We start from the raw sequence: 24583 nt of genomic DNA on the forward strand, positions 1-24583 counted from the left end.
TTTTTCCCAGTGGAGGGGCAGGGAGGTGGAATCTGGGAGGATGAACAATGTCTGGAAAGTGGTCTTCAAAAGAATTCACTAGATAGAGCTATCCAGATTTCTTCTAGCTTATTGTTGCAGTATCAGTTTGCTATATAGATCAATAGAGTTTTAATAGGGTGCTTCCCTATATAAACACGACTTTTAATTTTCATACTAATCCTTTGCTGTTTTTGTTTTGTAAAAAAATTTTTTTAACGTTTATTCATTTTTTGAGAGAGAGAGAGACAGAGCGTGAACGGGGGAGTGGCAGAGAGACAGGGAGACACAGAAACTGAAGCAGGCTCCAGGCTCTGAGCTGTCAGCACAGAGCCCGAGGTGGGGCTCAAACTCATGGACCGGACCAGACCGTGAGATCATGACCTGAGCCAAAGTCGGAAGCTTAACCGACTGAGCCACCCAGGTGCCCCTGCTGTTTTTATTTGTACATTTACATTTCACTTGTTTTCTACAAGTAAATGTTTAAAGTCTCAGGAAATGTAAACAAGTCAAGAAATTAGAAACTCACACTGGATAAATGAATGATCATGATTGTAGCTGAAACTTTCAGTATTTATTATGAGCCAGGCACTGTTCAAACAACTTAACTGTATTTATTCTTTTAGGCCCACAACAGCTTTATGAGGCAGTATTTTTATTATCCCTATTTCACAAAGAGGAAACTGAGGCAGAGAGAAGTTTAGAAACTTGCCCAAGGCAGTAGAGTTGCATCTGAACCCAAGCCGTCCACAATACAACCTGTGCACCCAACTCTGGGCTATACTAGACTATTATTTTCATATACTTGCCAACAGTCACATGCCTAGCAAGGGGTGAAGCTAGAACTCAAAGCAAGGTGTACCTGAAAATACATATTTAAGTATAATAATTTAATTATAGGCTCATTTCTCAACTTTTAATTTTTACACCAAATCTTCAGTCTTGAGTTTGCTTCAGAGAAACTATCATTATTCTTCCCTAAGTTATAACTAGAGTTGCTGAGTTTACAAAATACCATCCTGAAAAGACAAGAAGAGCTTATATAAACATGAAAACTTTCAGAACTGAAAGTACATGTATTTAATCTTGGGTTATATTGACTGTCCCAAAGGAGAATCTTATATCTACACATGGGAAATTGAAATAGATCTCTGTCCTATAATACGGCTTATTGAGTTGCCAAGACAAAATCTTTCAAAAGGCAGCCATTGTTTTTAAAATTAAGCATATAGTTCTCTACAGGTAACTAGAGAGGAAGCACTCCCCATAAAAGAGAGGTCTTTCCACTGGTCATTGATACAGCCAAGAAAAGAGATCCTAACCTTCCTCTTTGATTTTGCAGTATTTCTACCATCCTTGAAAGTCCTGAGGTTTTTTTAGGGTGTTTCAACATACCCTGCAGAGTTGCAAAAGTTCAAAATCACTGCCCTGGAGCAGTGTTGCCTACATTTTCTTTTTCTATTGAGACACCCACAAGGGATACGTGAAGTTCATATGGATAACATACTCTCATAAGCTGACTCAGGAATATAGTCATAACTATGAGATCCATTCTAATTTGTAAAGGAAAGTAAATGCATCACAACAGATGATTTTCACACCAGTTGAGAACAACTTGTCTAGAGATCAGTAGTCTGCTAACTAATTTGTCTGATGGAAGTGATTTTAGTCGGATTTTAAAGTTAGTCTTTTTTTTTTTTTCTTTTTGGTCTTTTCGGATCAGATATAGTATAAATAACTAATCTCAAATGTACTCTCCACTCCAGTTCGATATTCTCATTTCATTCTTATAGGGCACATCCAGACATTACCATTCGCACATGAAGTACCAGGAAGTTGATTTTGAGAGACCACGTTGTTTGCATTCATTCCTTCATTCAAAAATATTTAGTGAGGCTATTTGATGTGTTAGCTATGGTAGTCCCTGAATGACTGTATATGTTCCCCACCCTTGTAGAGCTTACAGTCTAACGGAAGTAGAAATTAATAGGAACAACTATGGAATTGTAACTGTGACCAACGTTAGGATGGCGAAATACAGAGTGCAGTAAGAGATTATAGGAAAATCTAATTTAAGAGAGAAAGGCATCCTGAGAAAGTGAGAGCGGAACATGGATTTGAGCATCGGTGACAGCTCTCAGTCTCTCGCCTGCTGGGTGCACCTGTGAAAACCATTTGCTGAGAGCCCACAGCAAGGAAGTGTCAGAGCTAGGGTCTAAATCCATAATCTGGCTCTGGAATTTCTAATCCTAACTACTCTGTGTGTTGTTTCTTCATGATTACACTACAGTTCCTAGTAACGTGCTGTGGAGTTGACGACGAGGTACAGTACGATAATAACAGTTACCAATAATAATAATAGAACACATTTTACGTGCCACATTCCTTTGATTTCATGACAATTCCGCAAGGAAGTTATTATTTTCAACATTTTACACGTGTGAACGCTGAGATTTAGAGACGTTAAACAACTTGGCCACGGATTATACATTTCAATGGGGCCGACTTCCTTGAGGATGAAAGGGTCATTCCTGTAAACAAAAGAAGATTCTTGATTGGTCTTTGTAGCATCACTTTTGTATGCTTGCAATTCTTTTTTATGTGTTTTTGGGTCTTTTTGTTTTGTTTTTGCTTCCTTGTCCCTGGATATATTCCCAAGACTCCAATCCTCTGAGCAGCTTTTTTTTTAAGTAAAATTAATAATAGTCCCTAACTTGTTACTTAACAGTTTATGAATTATGATTATTTATTTTATCACTGAACCCTATGAGATAAATATTAACTTCACTGTGTAAACTACTTGGCCTTGACATGGAGTCCCCACGTGGAATATTATTGGATGTAGAATTTTTAACCATTACATGTAATTCTAAGAAAGAAGGAATCATTTCAAGGAAAAGTTACCATTCTTAGTAGGACAGGCTTCCCCACAACTTGCCACCCGTGGGTTCAAGGGCAAATGATTATGGTCTTATAACGGAAGAACGTGGCACATTTTCTAACACTTGGTAGATCTGGTTTCTCAGAGGCTATTTAATGTTACCTCTGGTTCAAGGCTAGTGGTTCTTGTTCAGTTATGTACGTGTAATATGTGATGAATTTGATTTGCTTGATTTTATGGCCTGCCTTCTTCAGTTAAAATCTGGCTTTGGCAATCGTACGGAAGAGATTCTATCAACTTAGTGCTAGTAACTGAATTAATTAGTTCATTTAATTTCTTTTCCATGCCACTAGCTTGAAAATTAAATTATAGGAAAACCATCCAAGAAACAGGAATAGTTTTTACCAGAAAAACTGAGAAAAGGTTTTTTGCATATGATAATGAAGCTGTGAGGAATTAATTTAAAAGGAACTACAGGGACTAATAGTAATACCTATTTAATTCACCCTCATTCTTTAAGAGACCGTGCAACAAATAGGAAGAGTATAAAAAAAACTTTCTTAGTCTAATCTTTGTATATGGCAAAATGATACATTTAATTCTTTTTTTTTAAGTTTACTTATTTATGTTGAGAGAGAGAGAGAGAGAGAAGCAGAGAGAGAGGGGGAGAGAGAATCCCACGCAGGTTTCGTGCTATCAGCACAGAGCCCGACGCCAGGCTCAAACTCACAAACCGTGAGATCATGACCTGAGCAGAAATCTAGAGTCTGACGCTTAACTGACTGAGCCACCCAGGACCCCTATATTGTTTTTAAATTTAATATGTGATCTAGACTTTTTAAAATTTGGTGATCATAGTTTTTGCACATCTTGACAATGCCAATATTGGGGCAGGACGTGGATAGTCAGTTTTAGTCTAAATATGTATCTTTTCTTAGGAGATACTGTTTTTCCTAGATTATGATTGATTATATATAATACATCATTTCATAAATGAGTCCATATCATATTCAACAGTAGCACAACATTTTAAAAATTTTTTTTTAACATTTATTCATTTTTGAGAGACAGAGAGAGACAGAGCAAGAGCAGGGAAGGGGCAGAGGGAGGGAGTCACAGAATCCGAAGCAGGCTCCAGGCTCCGAGCTGTCAGCACAGAGCCCGACACAGGGCTTGAACTCACGAACTGTGAGATCATGACCTGAGCCAAAGTCAGATGCTCAACCAACTGAGCCACCCAGGCACCCTGATAGCACAACATTTTTACATTAGGTTTACATTCTAGGCAGATACGGTGAAGTAAAAGATTTTGCAATTAAAGAAATAAATGAAAGAACAGTTTCATTCAGAGTACTTATTAAATATTACCTATTTGTCTGAGATTCAGAATTTTTCATTGGTAAGTGTCCAAACAATATCTTTAGAGTAACTTAAAACTTTAATACAAAAGTCAAGTTTAACCCCAATTTTCTTTCATCCTGCAGTGAGCCCACTAAATTCAGAACTAGAAATGGGGATGAGCTTCCCTAGGGAGACATCTTGTGTATAATGACTTACGAAAGAAACCCACTAGAAGGTGGTAATGGCAACATCCCATTTGCTGCCAAAGACTATGGTTTAATGTAAATACTCTGTTGCTCTTTAAGTAGGCCCTTATTAATGATCAGACAAGATCATTCTATACAGTTGTTCCTATCTCTAACTCTACTGTAACAGTGTTTGATGGGGGGGGAGGGGGGGTGGATTTACCTAATGCTGTGTATGTATATTATTTGAACAATTGAAGAAAAAAGCTAACATAGAAATGATAGTACCAGTTTAAGTTTTGAAGGATTATTTCTTAAGATGAAACTAAATGAAAAGACTGTTTATTTTAGCTATTTCAGTGATCAGCTGTTCTCTTACTCTTGTCTGAATCATGGGCCAGGCAGTAACCTACATCAGTGAGGCAGGCCAGATGTAATACAAATGGGAAAAGCAAGGACTCTGAAAAGCTGGAGAAAGCTTACCCATCCAAAAAGAAATGGTGAACGCTCTGTTCAGTTCATTGATGCCAAATTGGGTATCAGCCCAGGGTTGGCAAACTTACTTTTCTTTTTTCCCTAAGAGAAAAGCTATAAATCTGGATGCTTACTTAAAATCTTTAACTTTTACAATGTTGGCACCTAAATGAAAAAATATAAACATTATTTGGGCCAAACAAAACATAACCTGTTGACCAAATGTGTTTCACCAGTTGGCAACTTCTGTCAGGGAACTGCTTTCTTCCTTCCCATTCTTATTGTCACCTTGATAGTTTAGGACCACGTTTGCTCCCCGTTAAAATCTTCTGAGAGTCTCCCAACCTGCTCTCTACCTTCTGGGTCTCCCCACTGCAGTCCAACTTCATTGCCCCTGAATCAGTTCTCTTAAATATGACCTTGATCTTGACACTGCTCTTCCTCCAATAGCTTCAGTAGATTCCTATCTCCTACTAAATAGTGCCTTTAGCCTGACACTCAAAATCTTTAACAATCAGTTCTTATATACAGCATAGCTTCCCTGGCTTCTAAGGCCTTTTGGGAATCCAGTAATTCAGTAAAACTAAGCCTTCTTGCTCTTTGCCTCCCAAGTTTTTGTTCATGCCTTCCTTTCGATTCTTGTTCTACCACTGTATCTGCATGATATCCAGTTGCCTTTCAAAGCTCAACTCATATCTTCTCTATGAAGTCTTCAGAATCCGTTTAAGTTTCTGTAGGCAGAGGAAAAGGTGAATGGGCATAGACCTGGGTTTAGAGTATTAACTCCACCTTTTCCTAGTTGTGTGAACTAAGCAAGGTACTTAATGTCCTTGAGCTCTAGTTTCCTCATTTTTATGTGAAATGTGCATAATAACACTCACCTTAGAGAGGGGTTGTGCACTGCATTGTCATGGTTATTATTCTCTCCTGATCCCATATCAAAATGTGTTAACCTTTTTCTGAACTAGATCTGTGCTGTCCAATACAGAAAGCACTAGTCATGTGGCTTTTTAAATTGAAATAGATTAAAACCAAATTAAATTGTAAATTATTTCCAGAGTCACATTAGCCACATTTGGAGCACTCAGTAGCTACACATGACTAGTGACTACCTTACTGGACAGTGCAGAATTATCGAACGTTTCCATCATTCACACGAAGTTATGTTGTTATATTGGACGGTACGGCTCCCAGTACTTAATAGCACTCATATAGCACTTAGAATATATTGCCTTGGATTGTCATTATTTATTTACTATCTTAACTCACCTACTAAATTGTAAAATTATATAAGGAATTATGTGATCAAGTGTTACATATATTTATCTCCCACAGTGCCTTACACCAAGTAAGTACTTAGCAAATATGTAGTGAGTGAATAAAGGAATAAGTATCTGATTGATTTCTGTGTTCATATTATGAAATGGAAAGAAGCAATTAGAGCTGGAAGGGACCAAATTGCTTAAATAACTGTTTCCAATCTTGCAGGTACAAGAATGCTTGAAAGGCATGTGTTCTTTGTGCTACACCTAGAAGTTGGGTATACTTAGCTCCATATAAACTAGACACATATTTTTTTTTACTATAAACTATAAACGAACCATGTATATGTAGTATGCTTCATTTAGGGTGCCTAGTTGTAATCAACAGAAACCAATTCTAGCAGTTTAGGTGGAAAAGATATTTGCTAAAGGATATTGGATAGGTCACAGAATCTTTAGGAAGATTGGAGATCCTGTGCCAGAGGTTAGGAACGTTGTCCCAAAACATACTGCGGAACTAATCCTAGCGAACTAACGCCGCTGCTTGGCGCAGATAACACAGCTTACACCATTGTCAACCTTCGATGTTGAATCACTACGTACTGTTATAGGACCTTCCTGGAAATTCTGTATTGCGGCCAGCATCCTCATTAGAATGGGAGCCCGTGGTGTCTCAGCTTCTTTGCTTCTCTAGCTTCAGATTCAAAGTTTGGGGTAGTAGTGTCTAATCCTCAGTAGCAGAACCTCAGTCATTGTTCATGCCCTATCTGCCAGGCAGGCTGGAAAAATGATACCCCCAAATTTTAGCATCTACAATTGAAGGATGGGTTTTTTTTTTCTCATACATAGGAAAAGGGTTCAAATGCTAGTGACCCAAACCATTAAGAAATATCGACTTAGTAATATAAAATAATTACCAGGGGAAAACCCCTTAAACTTAGCCTAATTACCTATTTTTAATATTTTTAAATACTAGTTTGCTATTGGGTTATTTTCCTCTTTGCTTGATAACCATAAGCAAATAGGAAAAGGGGGAAAAAATCTATGAAAGAAGCCTGAGGTAAAGACTATGGCTCTCTTACTTTTAACTTTTTCTATAGATTTGGCTACCCAAATATCCATGCACACTCTTATTTTCCATACAGATCATAGTCGGTCTCTCCCTCTAGAAAGACAACCTTAAAATGCCATTCATTTACTGCATGCAAATTGAAATCTAGGATGTTTGAATGATGTGTAGCTGTCTTTCTTATATCCAGATGGGGCTTTCCATGTTATAGTGACCTATAAACCTAAAGGTAAGTCATCTGTTTACAATACATTCAATTTAAATGGTAGAGTAGCAACAGGATAATGAAAATCAAAATTCTCATATAGAAGAGAGAATAGGAAATACAAAGCAATGAATTGTCCACAAGAGTGATCAAATCCCACTTGGAAGGAATGGCAAAGATTGACAGTACAATACGTTCCTTGGTTTATTTATCTGGCATCCTTGGTTCTGTTTTCTGGAAAAGTATTTCTTTGTCTTTATTCTTCATTGACCACAAAGATTTGCATTGAAAACGAGGCTGTATAGTATTCACTGCCTGCTTCTTGCTAGTGCACATTGGGAAACTCAGTAGTTACCTTAAGAGTTGAACAGACTTGGGGCGCCTGGGTGGCTCAGTCGGTTGAGCGTCCAACTTCAGTTCAGGTCATGATCTCGCGGTCTGTGAGTTCGAGCCCTGCGTCAGGCTCTGTGCTGACAGCTCAGAGCCTGGAGCCTGTTTCAGATTCTGTGTCTCCCTCTCTCTCTCTGCCCCCCCCCCCCACTCATGCTCTGTCTCTCTCTCTCTCTCTCTCTCTGTCAAAAATAAATAAACATAAAAAAAGTTTTGTTTTTGTTTTTTTTTTAAAAGAGTTGAACAGACTTTTCCAACTGGGCTTAGTTTTTCAAAAGTTCAATAGCTGTACAGTCTGTTTAATCCCAGTCAGTTTCATTTATGAGTAACTTTAACCAAACACCTCATTTGACAAAGATTTTAAGCCTTAAGATTCTGTTCTTTTAGTTTGTAGCCTCTGTGCTCTGCCCACTTCCTTTGCTCTCAGTTTAATGGCATCTACCTTGATGTCATCTGAAAACAATGGGTTTGTGTGGGAAGGCAACGCCTTAATCCATTTTGGCCAGCAGTCTCTCTCAGTTTTCGAATGGCAAGTCCCCACTTATTTATACATAATTTTCTTACTGCAAGTTTAGAATGATTTCACATTATTCCAGTTTTCAAAAAAAGATTTGTATGGCATTTTATAATTTTCGAAACTGTCACATAGATTATAGTATCAGATCTTTATTCATCACTTCTCGGGCCTATTTCTGGGCCGTGTTCTATTTCATTGATCTACTTATCTATTCTTCCACCAATACAATATTGTCTTGATTTCTGTAGTCTTGAAATTTGATGGTGTCAGCCTCAAACTTTATTCTTTGTTTTTAATATTATATTGACCTTTCTGGGTCTTTTGCCTCTCCATAATAAACTTAAGAATCAGTTTGTCAGCATCTACAAAATAACTTGCTGGCACTTTGATTGGGATTGCATTGGATCTATATATCAATTTGAGAAGAACTAACATCTCAACAATATTAAGCTTTCATATCCACAAACATGGAATATCTTTCCATTTATTTAGTTCTTTGATTTAATTCATCAGAGTTTTGTAGTTTTCCTCATATTATACCTAACATTTTATTTTTTTATATGCTAATATACATGATATTGATTTTTTTATTTCAAATTCTGTTTAGTCATTGCTGGGATATAGGAAAGAAACTGACTTTTGTATATTAACCTTGTGTTTTACAACTTTGCTATAATTATTAGTCTAGGAGTTTTTATATCTATTTTTTCAGATTTTCTGCATAAACATTATACTATCTGTGAGCAAAAACAGTTTTATTTCTTCCTTCTCAATCTGTATAATTTGTATTTCTTTTTTTTTCTTTTAACTTTTCTTTTTTTTTTTTGTGGTCTTATTGCATTAGTTAGAATTTCCAGTATGCTGTTGAAAAGGAGTTAGAGAAAGAACATACTTGCCTTGTATTGAATCTTGGTGGGAGAGCTTTGAGTTTCTCACTATTAAATTTGTTGTTGGCTTTAAATTTTTTATAGAGCTTTTTTATCAACTTGAGAAAGCTCTATTCCTAGATTACTGAGTTTTTATCATGAATGCATGTTGGATTTTGTCAGATGCTTTCCTGGGTCTACTGATAGGATCATGGGCTTTTTCTTTTCTAACTTGTTTGTGTGATATATAACATTAAATAATTTGTGAATACCGAACCAGCATTGCATAACTGAGATAAATCCGACTTCATCATTTGACTTGCTAATATTTTGTTGAAGGTTTTGAGTCTGTTTTCCTGGGAGATATTGGTCTGCAGTTTTTGTTCTTATAATAGCCCCTTTGTTTTACAGATGAGGATCAAGACACAAAAGAGTCAAGGTCCTTTTTAACTTCGCAAATCCATAATTTTTCACTCTATATTTAATACTATTTGCTGTGGCGTCATTTGATGAAATCTCCACTTTTTGCTATGGATAGATCCAAAGTGACCTGTTGAGAGATAGAAATGCAAATGTATATAATAAGGAATAGCTATTTCTGACACATTTGTTTGAATTTTATCATAAGTATACTTTTTTTTCATCTTTATGGTAATTTTTTAAAGTTCTTAATTTTGATTCCAGTATGGTTAGCACAGAGTGAGTGTTATATTAGTTTCAAGTGCACAGTGTAGTGATCCAACAGTTCTATGCATGACTCAATGCTCGTCCTAAGTGTACTCTTTAATCCCCATCACCCCCACCCACCTCCCCTCTGGTAACCATCAGTGTGTTCTCTATAGCTAAGAGTCTGTTGTTGGGTTTTTGTTTTTTTCTTTTTCTTTTTTTGTTTTTTTGTTGTTTTTTTTGGGGGTTTTTTGCCATCACGTTCATGAAGTCAGAAGTTAGCAATAAATTAACATTTTCCCATTTTTCATAATAAAACAACAAAGCATGAATTGGTCTGAATCTCAACAATGTTCATAAAACAGTTTATTTTAAGTTTATTTGGACATGCAGTGAGAACATGAGATGAGGTTTCAAGTCACTGGTTACTGTGGAATCAGAAATTAGTGTCCAAAATACTAAAATTTTTTTTTTTTAACGTTTATTTATTTTTGAGACAGAGAGAGACAGAGCATGAATTGGGGAGGGGCAGAGAGAGGGAGACACAGAATCCGAAACAGGCCCTGGGCTCTGAGCTGTCAGCACAGAGCCCGAGGCGGGGCTTGAACTCATGGACCGCGAGATCATGACCCGAGCCGAAGTCGGCCGCCTAAACGACTGAGCCACCCAGGCGCCCCCCAAAATACTAAATAAGATGGAAGGCAGGCTGCTTTGAGAAATAAGCATAGGCTTTGACATTGCTAGGGTTTGGGTTCAAGTGTAACATGTGTCACTTGCTAGCTGTGTAACTTAGGCAGTTTCCTCAAAAAGAAAATGATAGTGGTAATAACCACCAGGTAACACTCTTATGAGGACTAGAAGCAGGTAGATTTTACATCCAAACGTCTCCACATACAAGTAAGTCAAGACACAATAGCTCTTTCTTTCCTTCCTTTGATGTGAATTTAGTAATTGAATTTTTCCCAACTTTTATTGTGAAATATTTTAAACATTCAAAAAGAGCGTAGTAAAGTGAATGAATGACCAGTTTTTCTTTGACTTTATCTTCCGGTCTCTTCCCTGCTTCCCTTTCTCTCTCTCTCATGCACACACAGTATGCATTTTTGCTGAGTATTTGAGAACAAGATAAGATAAGCATGTATCTCCTAATTAAAAAAACTACATAAACAATAAAATTAACAAAAAATCGCTATCATCTAATGTCTCTTCCTAACGCAGTTTTTTCAGTTATCCCCAAATTGCATTTTATGGCTTTTTGTTATATTTTTTCCTCAATGCAGGATCTAGTCAAGGCTCATTCATTGCATTTGATTGTTAGGTAGAATCTTAAACAGTACTTTTACCTGTTGTTGTTGTTTTTTTTCCATGATACTAACTATTGAAGAATCCAGACAAAGTTGTCTTATAGAATATCTAACAATCTGGATTTGTTTGATTGTTATCTCTATTCCCTGTCTTCCCTGTTAACTGGACATTAGATCTAGAGACATGGTTAGTTTCGGTTTAAATGTCACAGGTGAGGGGGCGCCTGGGTGGCTCAGGCTCAAGTCAGTTAAGCACTCGACTCTTGGTTTTGGCTTAGGTCATGATCTCACAGTTCATGAGTTTGAGCCCCACAGGGGGCTCCGCACTGACAGTGCAGAACCTGCTTGGGATTCTCTCCCTCTCCCTGTCTCTCTGCACCCCCCACTCGTGCTCTCACTCTCTCTCTCTCTCTCTCTCAAAATAAGTAAATGAAAACTTAAAAATTTTTAAAAATAAAATAAATTAATGTCACAGGTGACATAAACTTTATACATCCATCAGTAGACACATAATAAGTTTTCTGACTCTTAGGTATGCTCATTTTGATCACTTGGTTTAGAGATGACTGCCACTTTCCTTCTAGGGAGGAGGAGATATCTTTCCCTTTATAATTACTAAATAATCACTGAGGTAATACTTTGGTGCCATGTGAATATCCTATTTCCCCAAAACCTTTCATCAAATGATTTTACTTATTTATTTTTTAATTTTTTAAATGTTTATTTCTTTTAGAGAGAGAGAGGGAGACAAAGTGTGAGTAAGGGAGGGTCAGAGAGAGACACACACACACAGAATCTGAAGCAGGCTCCAGGCTCTGGGCTGTCAGCATAGAGCCCAATGCCGGGCTCGAACTCACAGACTGTGAGATCGTGACCTGAGCCAAGTTGGATGCTTAACTGACTAAGCCAGTCGGGTGTCCCTCATCAAATGATTTTAACATCCAGTACTGATCCTTGCCTGAATCATTACATCAGGAATAGTAATTTTTTTTAATGTTTTTATTTATTTGAGAGAGAGAGAGAGAGAGAGAGAGAGCACGCGCACCAGCAGGGGAGGGGCAGAGAGAGAGGGAGACACAGAATCCAAAGCAGGCTCCAGGCTTTGAGCTGTGTCAGCACAGAGCCCGACGCGGGGCTCAAACTCACCAACCGTGAGATCATGACCTGAGCTGAAGTCAGACACTTAACTGACTGAGCCACCTGGGCACCCTGGGAATACTGATTTTAATTTAATTCTTATCTGAAAGACAGATGAGCTTTTTTAAATAAACTATTTAAAAATATGTATATTAACTTAGTCCCTTTACATTATGCCATATGGTATAAATTAATTTAGTATTGATAATTTTCATACACTTATTTTTTACTGATGGCATGAAATATTTTTCTATTTTTCTATAGATGAGCATTTTCAACTTATTCATTGTTTTTTAAATAAAAATAAGTGGTTTCATTAATGGTATATTTATACTATGGTGAATTCTAGTACTGCATATTAATTTCACATGCACAAACTAAAATGAGTTACAGATGAAAAAGGATGTCAGAAATTAGAGACATCAAAAATCTGTCTCTATGAGGAGACTAAGGAGATACGATGACAAAATATAATGTGACATGGATTAGAAAAAAAAATTTAGATTAAAAACCAAGGGGATCTCAGTAAAGCATACATTTTAGTCAATAGCCATGTATCAGTATTAGTTCATTAATTATGACAAATGTACCATAGCCATGTAAGATGTTAATAATAGGGAAAAATAGGTGTAGAGTATACTGGAATTTTCTGTACCATTGTACCAATTTTCCTGTAAATCTAAAGCTATTCTAAAATTAGAAGTTTATTAAAAATTATATTAATGTTTTTTAAAATATGAATCTGAAGTTTAAGAGCAATGATTAAAATTTCTTTAGGCATACTAATAAGATAGAAGCGATGAAAGCAGTTATAAAAAAAAATACCAAATGCAGAGTTTTAATTAAGAGGACTGTATTCAAAGTGGTAAATATTTAAATGATGCTGAAAAAAGGAAAAAATTACAAAACTTAGAACCCATTAGTTTCAAGAGAATGGAATACTGTGTTATGGCTAGTGTCTGTGTATCTCCTAGAATTAGTTAGGTTATGCTGTGATAACAAATGACTCAGAATTATCAGTGGCTTAACTCAGAGAATTCATGTCTCACTCCTTCTGCATGTCCATTGAGTGCCATACTTGTGGCTGTGCTCAGGGACCCAGGCCAGTGGAGGTGCCTGTTGCTATCTGCTTCCACATAGAAGAGGGGGGACATGGTGACTCTCGCTTCAGCTGTTGAAGCTTCTGCCCTGAAGTTACAAGGGCCAGTTTTGCCCGAATCTCCCTGGGCTTAGCAAGTCACATGACCACACCTAACTTGGGGCGGGGGGGGGGGGGGGGAAGGTGAATATATTCAAACAGACCTAATGTCTATCGTAATTGTGACTCCTGTTTGTCGCTCACTGTATTGTAGCTATTGACTCCACAACTGTCGTGATAGTTACGACAAAGCTGTTGGAACAAACGGATTTGTGGCAAACTCTGAAGCAATCTTAGAAATCAACTGCTACTTTCTGTTAATTTCTATTATTTTGATTGTTGATGCAGATCCTGGTTTAGCTCAGAAGAAATGATCAAATATTTGCGCCTGTTTTGTTGAGATTTTCAGAGGTTTGAATTGCATGTATTATAGTAAGAAGCCCTGACAAACATAAGTACACAGCTTTTATATGCAATTATAGTACTACTCATGAGTATCCCAGAATTGGAAGTCCTGCAGGTCAAACAGGTAAATAAATCTACCTCCTTCATGTTTCGATATATAATCTGCAGATGGGAAGTTATGTCCACAGGGGCCACCATAGAGGTGGGAGGGAGTGCTGGAGTTGATTCTTAAACTTGAAAGTTGGAGGAGTTGGAAGGGTTAGGTGGAATAAAGTTCCATTTGAAAATCTTCTACTAAAGGGAAACTAGCCGCTCTGGACCTCCGTTTTCTTATCGCTACAATAAAGGGGTACATAAACCACAAAGTACACTGGATTCCTGAGACAGCTTCTGAAGTTCTATGTATCGATAATTTTAGAAATTCTGATTTTTAATGCATTTTTATATTCTCTAAATGTGATGCAAATGGCTTCCCTAAATTATACTCACTCTGGGAAATGGTAATGTTTAATAAAATGCAAAATCAGTGCCTTATTAACTCAACGCACATAAATTGTGGCCAAAACTAAAATTAAAGTCAGTTTTTAGAAAATACCAACCTCTCCCACCTGTTTCTGTAAATCGTTTCCCACACTAATTGTCAGGAGAATCCTGACTCTACAGTAACCCTGCCTGCAAACAGGAGACAAGACCTTCCAAGGGCTAGGAAGCAGGAATGGGTTCTGTGGACACAAGATTTGGAAAGAAGCCCCCATAACACTAAGTTCGGCGTTTCATTTTGAGCCTCATCTGGGGGTTTAGGAAAGTTTCCAAATCAGTAGCAGGGGGGACCTTTAGTCACTCAAAGAGTTTTCAGATATTATTAGGGGAAACTGACCCTTTGTTGTTTATTTAATCAAGTGGCTTTCTTTGAATACACAGGGTGCCAAGTGAATGAGTCATCAGACTAAGCAGAACAGAATAACAAGGACACCTCCTGTGTTCGGCTTTCTGCCTGTGATGTTTGGCAATTCAAGAACTTGGTTTTTACCTGCAGGCATCTTCTGCAAATGCACTATGGTTCAAAATACCTACCAGAGTGGTTTTAAGGGCTCTACCCCAATATAATCTGGGCCTTAGTCCTATAGGTTGCTGAGTATTTTTTTTAATTTTTTTTAAACGTTTATTTATTTTTGAGACAGAGCATGAACAGGGAAGGGTCAGAGAGAGAGGAAGACACAGAATCCGAAGCAGGCTCCAGGCTCTGAGGTGTCAGCACAGAGCCCGACGCGGGGCTGGAACTCACGGACCGTGAGATCATGACCTGAGCCGAAGTCAGATGCTTAACCAACTGAGCCACCCAGGCGCCCCTACTATCTGAGTATTTTTAAACATCCAAACATAAGCACATATGTTATATGTATATATGTATATGTATGTAATGTGTATATACACACACATGTATGTATATCTTTAAAAACATTTTTTAATCGTGGCTGTTGAGTTCCTATGCATAATTTCAGTTGGTCCACTCCTATGGTCACAATAGGTAATTTTTATAGAGCTTGCCAGTTAGAAGAAAACGTATCTAAAAAATCACCTATTGCTGCCTAACAGTTTTCACAAATTTAATAGCTTAACACAACACTCATGTATTAGTTAATTAATTCGTTAATTCATTAAGTAGTTCATTTGTCAGTTCATTAGTTCTGTAAGCCACACATCTGGGATGACATGGCTGGGTTTTCTGCTTAGGATATCACATGGCTGGGGCACCTGGTTGGCTCAGTCGGTTAAGCGGCTGACTTCAGCTCAGGTCATGATCTCGCGGTCCGTGAGTTCGAGCCCCGCGTCGGGCTCTGTGCTGACATCTCAGAGCCTGGAGCCTGCTTCAGATTCTGTGTCTCCCTCTCCTTGACCCTCCCCCATTCATGCTCTGTCTCTCTCTGTCTCAAAAATAAATAAACGTTAAAAAAAAATTAAAGAAAAAAGAGGGATATCACATGGCTGAAGTCAGGTGTTGGCTGTGCTGAGTTATTGTCTGGAGGCTCTGGGGGAAAACTGCTTTCGGGGACATTCAAGTTGTTGGCCAAATCCAGTTCCTTGCAGTTGGAGGCCGAGGTCTCCGTGTTCTTGCTGCCTCACAGCAGCTAGAGGCTGCTCACAGGTTCTTTCCACACGATCCCCTCCATCTTGAACCAAACAAGGTGCACTGAATCCTTCGTGTTTCAGATCTCTCGCTGACTCTTCTGGAATTAGCCAAAGAAAGCACTCTGCTTTTAAAAAGGTTCATGTGGGTGTGTTAGGCCCACTCAGATAATTTCCCTATCTTTTTTTTTTTTTTTTAATTCTTTTTAATGTTTATTTTTGAGAGAGACAGAATCAGAGTGTGAACTGTCTGGGGAGGGGCAGAGAGAAGAGGGAGACACAGAATCGGAAGCAGGCTCCAGGCTCCGAACTGTCAGCACAGAGCCCGACGCGGGGCTCGAACTCACAGACCACGAGATCATGACCTGAGCGGAAGTCGGATGCTTAACCGACTGAGCCACTCAGGTGCCCCTAATCTCCCTATCTTTAGATCAACTGATTAGTAACCTTAATTACATCTGCAAAGTCCATTTTGCTGTATAAAGTAACATAATCATGGGTCCATCTTAGAGTTCTGGCTACTACACTGACTTCATGTAGACACCAAATCCTCTGTTATCCAGATTCAGTTTTTAGGTTGGCTGACATGACAAAGCTTTTGGAGCATTAAATGTGAATCACCATGATCAATCGTATTTAGGCTAAATTACTTTCATTGTGAATGTGATGCAAAGGATTTGTAATACTGAAAAATACATTTACTTTTTAAATAAGTCTATTGTGCATCAGACATAAGGAGCTACTATAAACGCTCAGTGTATTGCATAGAATCCTTTGATTCCATCGGATGACAATAAGTCACATTATCTCCTTAATGTATGCTGTTAATCATGGTCTTGGTCATAGACTAATGACACAAACTCATAGACTTTATAGCTAAAAGAGAGCAGAAATAATCTGTCACCCCCTGCCCCCATTCCTTGCCATTTTCATAAATGAGGAACCAGAGACTCAGGGACTATGACTCAGGGAAAACCAGAGTCAGCTAGTTAGTGGTAGAGATTGGCCTGGAAAACATGTTTTCTGATTCCCTACCTGGTAGTCGTAGTAACGACAGTACCATTAATTGAAGATTTTCCGTGTATCAAGCACTTTCCTAAGCACTTTAAATATATTATTTTTCTTATTTTCACAAAAATCCTATGAGGTAGGCATTATTGTCTCTGCCATTAGACAGGTTGAGAAAACTGAGTCAGAGGGAGTAAGTAACTCGCTCGATGTCACCCAGCTTGTATGTGGTTAGGTGGGGGTTCAAAGAGAACCAGTCTGACCCCAGGGCCTGACCCCTTGAGCGTGCCCCACTCTTTCCACCTCACCAGCTGCCTCTAACAGGGCCTTCCGTGCAGGCTACCCATTGGCTGTATTCTGATAACAAATCAGCAAAAAGCAGAGAATCGGGAGTCAGGGAACTGTGTATAAACTTTAGTTCTGTCACCTTGTGTAAGCTGCCAGGGCCCATGGATGCTGTGTCTGTAAAATGGGGACTGTTAGAGTTGTTCTACAGAGAATGCAGGTAAAAAGCAGTCTGTAAACATGAGGATTACACTCTCATTGTATTGTCCTTTGACAAATGGTCGCTGGTCCTCATCAACCTGTAATAGCAGGTTTTCAAGTTACTCTTATTGTGGTGGAGACCGATATCAAAAGGCTGTGTGTCCTTTAGGAATCTCATTTCCTTCGAAAGCCGGGTTCCTGTACATATCCTCATTCCACGTTTCCAGCTTCACTGAAGGGGTACGTCTCACTTGGAGGTGATGTATCTTACGGATGCCACACGGAGAGGCCAGGATCCTAGCCCTTGGCTGGGCTCTTGAACAACAGCCTGGCACCTTCCGTGACTCCAGTTCACCCCTGGACAGAATTATATGACTTTTAGGTGTAGCCATTTGGGGATCATTGTCAAATGGTCATAAATATGAGTACCAAGAGTCTCTTCCTCATCCCTACTCTTTCTTAAAAAACATTTTCCCTTTTTTGTGTATATGTGCATTTTTGCTCTACTATTTGAAAGCAAGTTTCAGACAGTAGAACATTTCAGGTCTAAATACTTCCTCATATATCTATAATGATAAGGAAATTTTTATAATACATGCCCTTATTGTTAGGAAAATTAACTATTTTCCTATCCTGTCTAATATCCAATTCATGTTCAGATTTTCCCTATTTGTCCTTAAATTGCTTTTAGAATGTTTTGCTTTTAGTATTTCTTGTTTTATTTTTTCCCAAAAAGAAGTCAAAATATACTCATAGCATTTAATGGTTATATCTCTGTGATATTTTAAAATCTGGACCAATTCCCTGGCCTTGTTAGTTTGTTTATTTTGATGATGTTAACTTTTTTTTCCCCCACGATATTAACTTTTTAAAGAGACTAAGCCAATTCTCTTGAACAAAACCCCATGTTCTGGGTTTGCATAATTTTTTTTTTTTTATTGTATCATTTATCTTTTACTCTATCCTTTGTGTTTTTGAAAGCTATAAATTGGTTCCAAAGACCTGATTAGAAACAGGTTGTGTATTTTTGTCTGGAATAACTCGATAGGTGGTACGAGGTACTAGGTATGTTATATCAGGAGGTACATTATGATTGTCCCACTATGAGCGCTACTAAGTTTGATCACTTAATTAGGATGGTGATACGTGTCTGGTTTCCCAGTTTTAAAGTACGTGTTTACCTTTAACAAGTAGAACTAAACTATGAAATGATTTTGGGTGGGGGCGCTAATGCGAATATCCTTTCATCTAATGCTGTTAGCATCCATTGATGTGCTTTATCTGAATCATTTATTGCTTTGGAGGTTGCAAATTGGTCATGTAAAATTTTTATCAGTCCTTTTATATTTATTAACTAACATGTCTCTGTAAAGAAGAGACTTCCTTCATCAGTAAGAAGGGATGCTTTAGAATGTCTTACAGTTCATATCAGTACAACATGTTTACCATCGATTTTCTAAAATATCAGCCTTGGATTACGGAACTGAGTTGTAGATCGGTCATAGTTGATATGTGATATAAACTTTTTAGAGCATTTTGATGTACATTAAGATTGAAAGTGGAGAATAGATGAAGTTGAAAGCAGTGTTTCAAAATGGTGAGCAAATATTCTAAGAGGCATGGTGAGAGAAATTTCAAGAAGTTACAGTCAATATCAGGAAATGTTTATCGATCTAAAATGAAATTATGAACAGAGGCACTAAAGGAGCTTATCGTCCCCCAAAATCTAATGGTATGCATGGTCAGTGTAGATATATATTTAATCCCGACAAGAAGTAAATTAATGCAAATAGTTTGGACCGTCACCCTGTTGCCCCACCTTTAGTAATCTCTCCACTACACATTCCTACCACTGCTCTTCAATATGCTTTGGTTATTTGTGCCATCCCTTAACTGCCCATGGTCATTCCTTTCTTCATGCCTTTGTCCATGCCCTTCCCTTGGCCCCAAACACTTCCTTCTTGCCTCTTAGGTCCCAGTGTGCCCGTCTCTCAAGCCCAGCTAAAATCCCACTCTGTCTGTGAATCTCCTTCCTCCCTGACCTCTCCAAATCACTAGCACACTCTGTCACATCTGTGGTCCCTGACTCAGTTTCCTGTTTGGTCTTCCAATTGGCCGCTCTAAGTAAGTCTCATATTCAAGCTGTTGAAGATGCCTGAGGACATGACTACCCATGACTCCAAATTAGAAAACTCTTTTCACCTGGTATTGCTGGGGGCAGCGGGGGGTGGGGGGGGTGGGGGTTCCTTTTGAGAGTCTCTGAAAGTTACCAACAGATGGGAAACTATTATCAGAGAGGCTATCTCCCTTATTTGGCTTTCTTTGCCCTCTACTATCGATCACTCTACAAAATCAGGTTTTTGTATGAAAGTGAAGGCTGGAATTGAGGTTAACCCATGACCTATTCTTTGGAAATAAAGTCAAGCCCTAATCATTTCACTATGATCAAAAGAAAGGAAAGGAAAGGAAAAAAAGACAGGTATAACTCAACCTTGCCTTTAAATACTACGGATGAAAACAAAGCTTATTTTGTTTTCCTTAGGTTGAAACTTTATGTTCCTCTTGTTACTGATTTGAACACTGCTTTAGACGGAAACAAAACCACAGTATTTTTTTAGTGGCAGTATTTTGTGCTTCTTGAAGACTTTTTAGAATATCTGCATCCCACTCAACCAGACACTGTTTCAAATACCTTTTCTCTCTGTCTCCTTAATGAGAGCACTTTGTGTTTTACGCAGTTCTTTCCACCTGAGGACCTTCACCACGTTGGCTGCTTATGATTCGCTACCAGATGGTGGTGGCACAACTGTCATGCCTCTTGTCTTCTGTCTGTGCAGAAGCCGGCGGTAAAAAGCTCCGGAGCACCGTCCAGCGAAGTACAGAAACGGGCCTGGCTGTGGAAATGAGGAACTGGATGACTCGGCAGGCGAGCCGAGAATCTACGGACGGCAGCATGAACAGCTATAGCTCAGAAGGAAAGTGAGTGAGGCCAGCGTGACGCGCGTCTCTTCCGTGCCTTTGCCTGAGACCATCTTCTGTCTCACTCTCTGCCCTTTCCCAGAAGCTAACTCACACACTCCACAGCACCACTTTCACATTCCTTGGCTGATTTGCTGTGAGGAGGACTTCTTTTTTGCTCACCTGCCACTGAGAAATGTGACCTATGTGGCTTTTTATATCAAAGGAGCTAGGTTTGGGGACAAAGTGTCTTGCTTTAACGGTGAGACGCTAAAATGTGACTGTCACAACACAGGCACATGAAAGTTTGCCCTCGCTTGACATAATATGGAGAAGGAATAAGACAGAATAAGCCCTCGTGCCACACCACATGAGCAATGCTAATTTTTAAAATCTTGGCTCTTATTACTAAAAATTATGGAACGCCGGATACATACTTAGTTCCACGAAGTAACAAGCAGTTCAGACCGATGTAACGCCACAAAGTAAGCTGGTGAGCCTCTCCTTTATGTAGTTAGCATATAGCTTTTCCTTGAATCAGCTGTATCTGAGATATTTTTAAAGCATTTGTCAAGATTGTGTAGTCCTGTCACCGACAAATTGATGATAATTAGCAACTGCGGATCCAGAGATGGGTGTGTTAAAGGACGCCACTAGAGGAAGGTGGCGTTTGCTGACTCCACTCTGTCATCACCATGGAGCATCAGATGTTCAGACAACATGCGTGTAGCCAGTTCACAGACATGTTACCATAGGAGCTGCTGGCCGATTATCGATGATATGCCACAGGGAACGTTTGTCTAGCAAGATCATATAAATACAAGAGATGTGTATGGTCTCCATACCTTTTTAAATAAGGTTATATGGGATACTTATAGAAACATCAAAATATTTGGATTAACTGTATTGGGAATTAAGGCTGGCAGCAGAAATAGATTTTGTGTTCATCAAGGAAGTCTTAGATGGAGAATGAAGTGGAAAATGTGCATTGAGCTCTCATCATTGCAGAGTGCTGTGGTAGGTACTGTTAGGGACACAAAAATATCCAGACTGGGACCTCTGGCGCCCCAGCTGTTTATATAATATTGGAAAAATGGAAAGAATACTCATAAACTCATTCAATAAATATTTTCATGCCTTCCAGTGCTCTAGGCACTGTGCTGAGTAAGGGATATAATTCATACAAGGGAGCCAAAATCAGTTAGTCGTTAAGACCATGGGCTTTAGAACCACCTAGGCTTAAGTTCTCATCTGTTTCTTGGTACTGTAGAAACTTGGGCAAGTTTTTCTCAGTTTCGTTTGAATTAACTGAGCTTAACAAGTATTCATTAAATGCTTGCAATATTCCAGACATGGTTCTAGGTGCTGGAGATACAGAATAAAATAAAACGAAAAACAAACCCTACCCTTACCAAATTTACAGTCAATAGATAAGATGCACAAAAAATAAGCAAAGTTGTTAATATATATATATATATATACATATATATATATATATATACACACACATATATATGTATATATATATACGTATATATATATACGTATATATATATATATATACACACATATATATGTGTGTATATATATATATACGTATATATATATATATATGGAAAATTAGTAAAGTATAAAGTAGATTAGATAGTGTAAGTGCTAAGGAGAAGAAGGAAAGGAAGAGAGACGATAGAGGGTAAGGGTAGGTTTTTTGTAAGGTAGACAGGGAAAAGGACATATTTGAGTAAAGATTTGAAGAATATGGACATTTGAGGGAAGAACATTCCAGGCTGAAGCAGTGCTGAGGCCCTGAGGCAGCATTCGCCTGGCATCAGCAGTGGGAAGGACAGCGCGGCAGACTAAGGGCAGGAGTAGTAACAGACTAGGAATTAAGACAGCGGGGGCAGGGTGGACAGCTCAGATGGTCTTTATACATCATTGTGAGGACTTTGCTCTTACCCTGAGAGGGATTAGAAACCAGTAGAGGATTTGAGCAGAGTCCTGATATCATCTGGCTTTCATTTTAACAGATCACTCTGATTGCCATGGAGGTGGAAAGTAAATTTGGCCACAGAGAGATCATTCCGAAGGCTGTTCAGTAACACCAACGATAGAAAATAATGGCTTAGACCACAGTGGTATCATTAGTGAGGACAGATTCTGGATGTATTTTGACAGTAGAGCCAATAAGAGTTAATTGATATATTTGATGTAAGTAATGAGAGAAAGGGGGTGTATTCGTTTCCTAGGGCTGCCCTAACAAAATACCAAAGATTGGATAATTCAAACAACAGAAATTCATTTTCTTATAGTTCTGGAGGCTAGAAGTCCAAGGTCAAGGTGTTATCAGGTTTGGTTTCTCCTGAGGCCTCTCTCCTTGACTTGCAGATGGCCTCCTCCTCAGCATGTGCTTACATGGTATTTCTTCTATGCATGCATACCCCTGATGTCTCTTCTTATTATTCTTCTCCTTCTTTTTAATGTTTTTATTTATTTACTTATTTGGAGAGAGAAAGTGAGTACAGGCAGGGGAAGAACAGAGAGAGAGGGAGAGAGAGAGAATCCTAAGCAGGCTTTGTACTGTCAGCACAAAGCTCGATGTGGGGCTCGAACCCATGAACCACGAGATCCTGACCTGAGCCACAATCAAGAGTCAGACGTTTAACCTGCTGAGTGCCCCTGATGTCTCTTCTTATAAGGAGTTGACTCTATCGCTATCTTCAATTTCTTTTTTCTTGTTCTCTCTTGAAACTCTACTCAGTTTTTCCTTGCTCTCTTGCTTGCTTTATTTTTCTCCATTCTACTTCTTCTTACAAGGATACGAGCCATATTAGATTAGGGCCCTGCCCTCATGACCTCATTTAACCTTAATTACCTCTTTAAGGGCCCAGTCTCCAACTATGTCTTACTGAGGGTTAAGGCTTCAACATATGCATTGGTTGGGGGTGGGGGGTGGGGGGGCACAGCTCAGTCCATAACAAAGAGGAAAGACTTACCCCAAGCTGGGCAACTGAAAGAATGAACTTGCTATTTAAGATGAGTATTCCCTAAGGGGTGCCTGGGTGGCTCAGTCCGTTAAGCTTCAGGCTTCAGCTCAGGGAATGATTACATGGTTTGTGAGTTCAAGCCCCATATCAGGCTTTCTGCTGTCAGTCTGTCAGTGCAGAGCCTGCTTCACATCTTCTGTCCCCCTCTCTGTCTGCCCCTCCCCAGCTCACACATGCATGTGCTCTCTCTCCCTCCCTCTCTCTCTCTCTCTCTCTCTCTCTCTCTCTCAAACACAAATAAAAACATTAAAAAAATAAAAGATGAGAATCTCCTGAGAAGAACAGAATTTGGCTTTTTGTTTGGGACAAGTTAAGTATCAGTTGTCTGTTAGACATCCAAGCAGATCTGTAGACAGCGCAGATCAAATGCAGGTCTGTGGTCCAAGCTGGAGATGTCAATCTAGGCCATATCAGCATAGATGGCATTTAAAACCATGAAACTTCATGAGATTACCAAGGAGATTGGGGCATGCAGAAAAAAATAAGTCAAAGGATCGAGCTCCCAATATTTCATGGTAGGACCAGTGAAGGAGACTGAAGCAGAGTGGCCAAAGGGGGAATATCAGAGGACTAGAGGATCTGGGAAGCAAAGTGGACAAAATGTTTCAAGGAAGAGGGAGGGCTTGATTGTGCCAGATGCCGCTAATGTGTTACATTAGATGAGTACTAACAATTGGGCTTACCACTGTGGCCCTTAGGTCACCTTGGTCAGAGAAATTTTGGTAGAGTGGAGAAAAATAAAGCAAGCAAGAGAGCAAGGAAAAACTGAATAGAGTTTCAAGAAAGAACAAGAAAAAAGAAATTGAAGATAGCGATAGAGTCAACTCCCCCAAGGAGTTTTGAGTAGAGAAATGGGGTGCGAGGTAGCAGCAGAAGAAGTGGAGTGAGGAAAGGGATTTTTTTTGAGAGAGAGAGAGAGAAAAAGCATGAGTGAGTGAGGGGCAGAGGGAGAAAGAGAGAGAGAGAGTGGAGTGCAGAGCATAGAGTGGGACTCGAACTCATCTGAAGTGGGACTTGAGCTCACGTGATGTGGGGCCCGGACTCACAAACCGTGAGATCATGACATGAGCCGAAGTTGGATGCTTAACCGACTGAGCCACCC

At 38.9% G+C, this 24583-nt stretch overlaps 1 protein-coding gene across 50 annotated transcripts in view; it reads left to right on the top strand.

Annotated features, from left to right (window-relative positions):
* RIMS2 (regulating synaptic membrane exocytosis 2) overlaps positions 1-24583 on the top strand; it is a 602465-nt gene that overhangs the window by 570812 nt on the left and 7070 nt on the right. For all 50 annotated transcript variants that reach the window (XM_060611071.3, XM_060611073.3, XM_060611075.3 and 47 more), the window contains one exon: positions 20317-20458. In XM_060611071.3, the coding sequence (XP_060467054.2) occupies positions 20317-20458 (142 nt within the window). The remainder of the gene's footprint in view (positions 1-20316; positions 20459-24583) is intronic.

Source organism: Panthera onca, chromosome F2 (assembly GCF_046562875.1).
Source record: "Panthera onca isolate mPanOnc1 chromosome F2, mPanOnc1 haplotype 2, whole genome shotgun sequence".
In the NCBI taxonomy this organism is placed as follows: Eukaryota; Metazoa; Chordata; class Mammalia; order Carnivora; family Felidae; genus Panthera; species Panthera onca.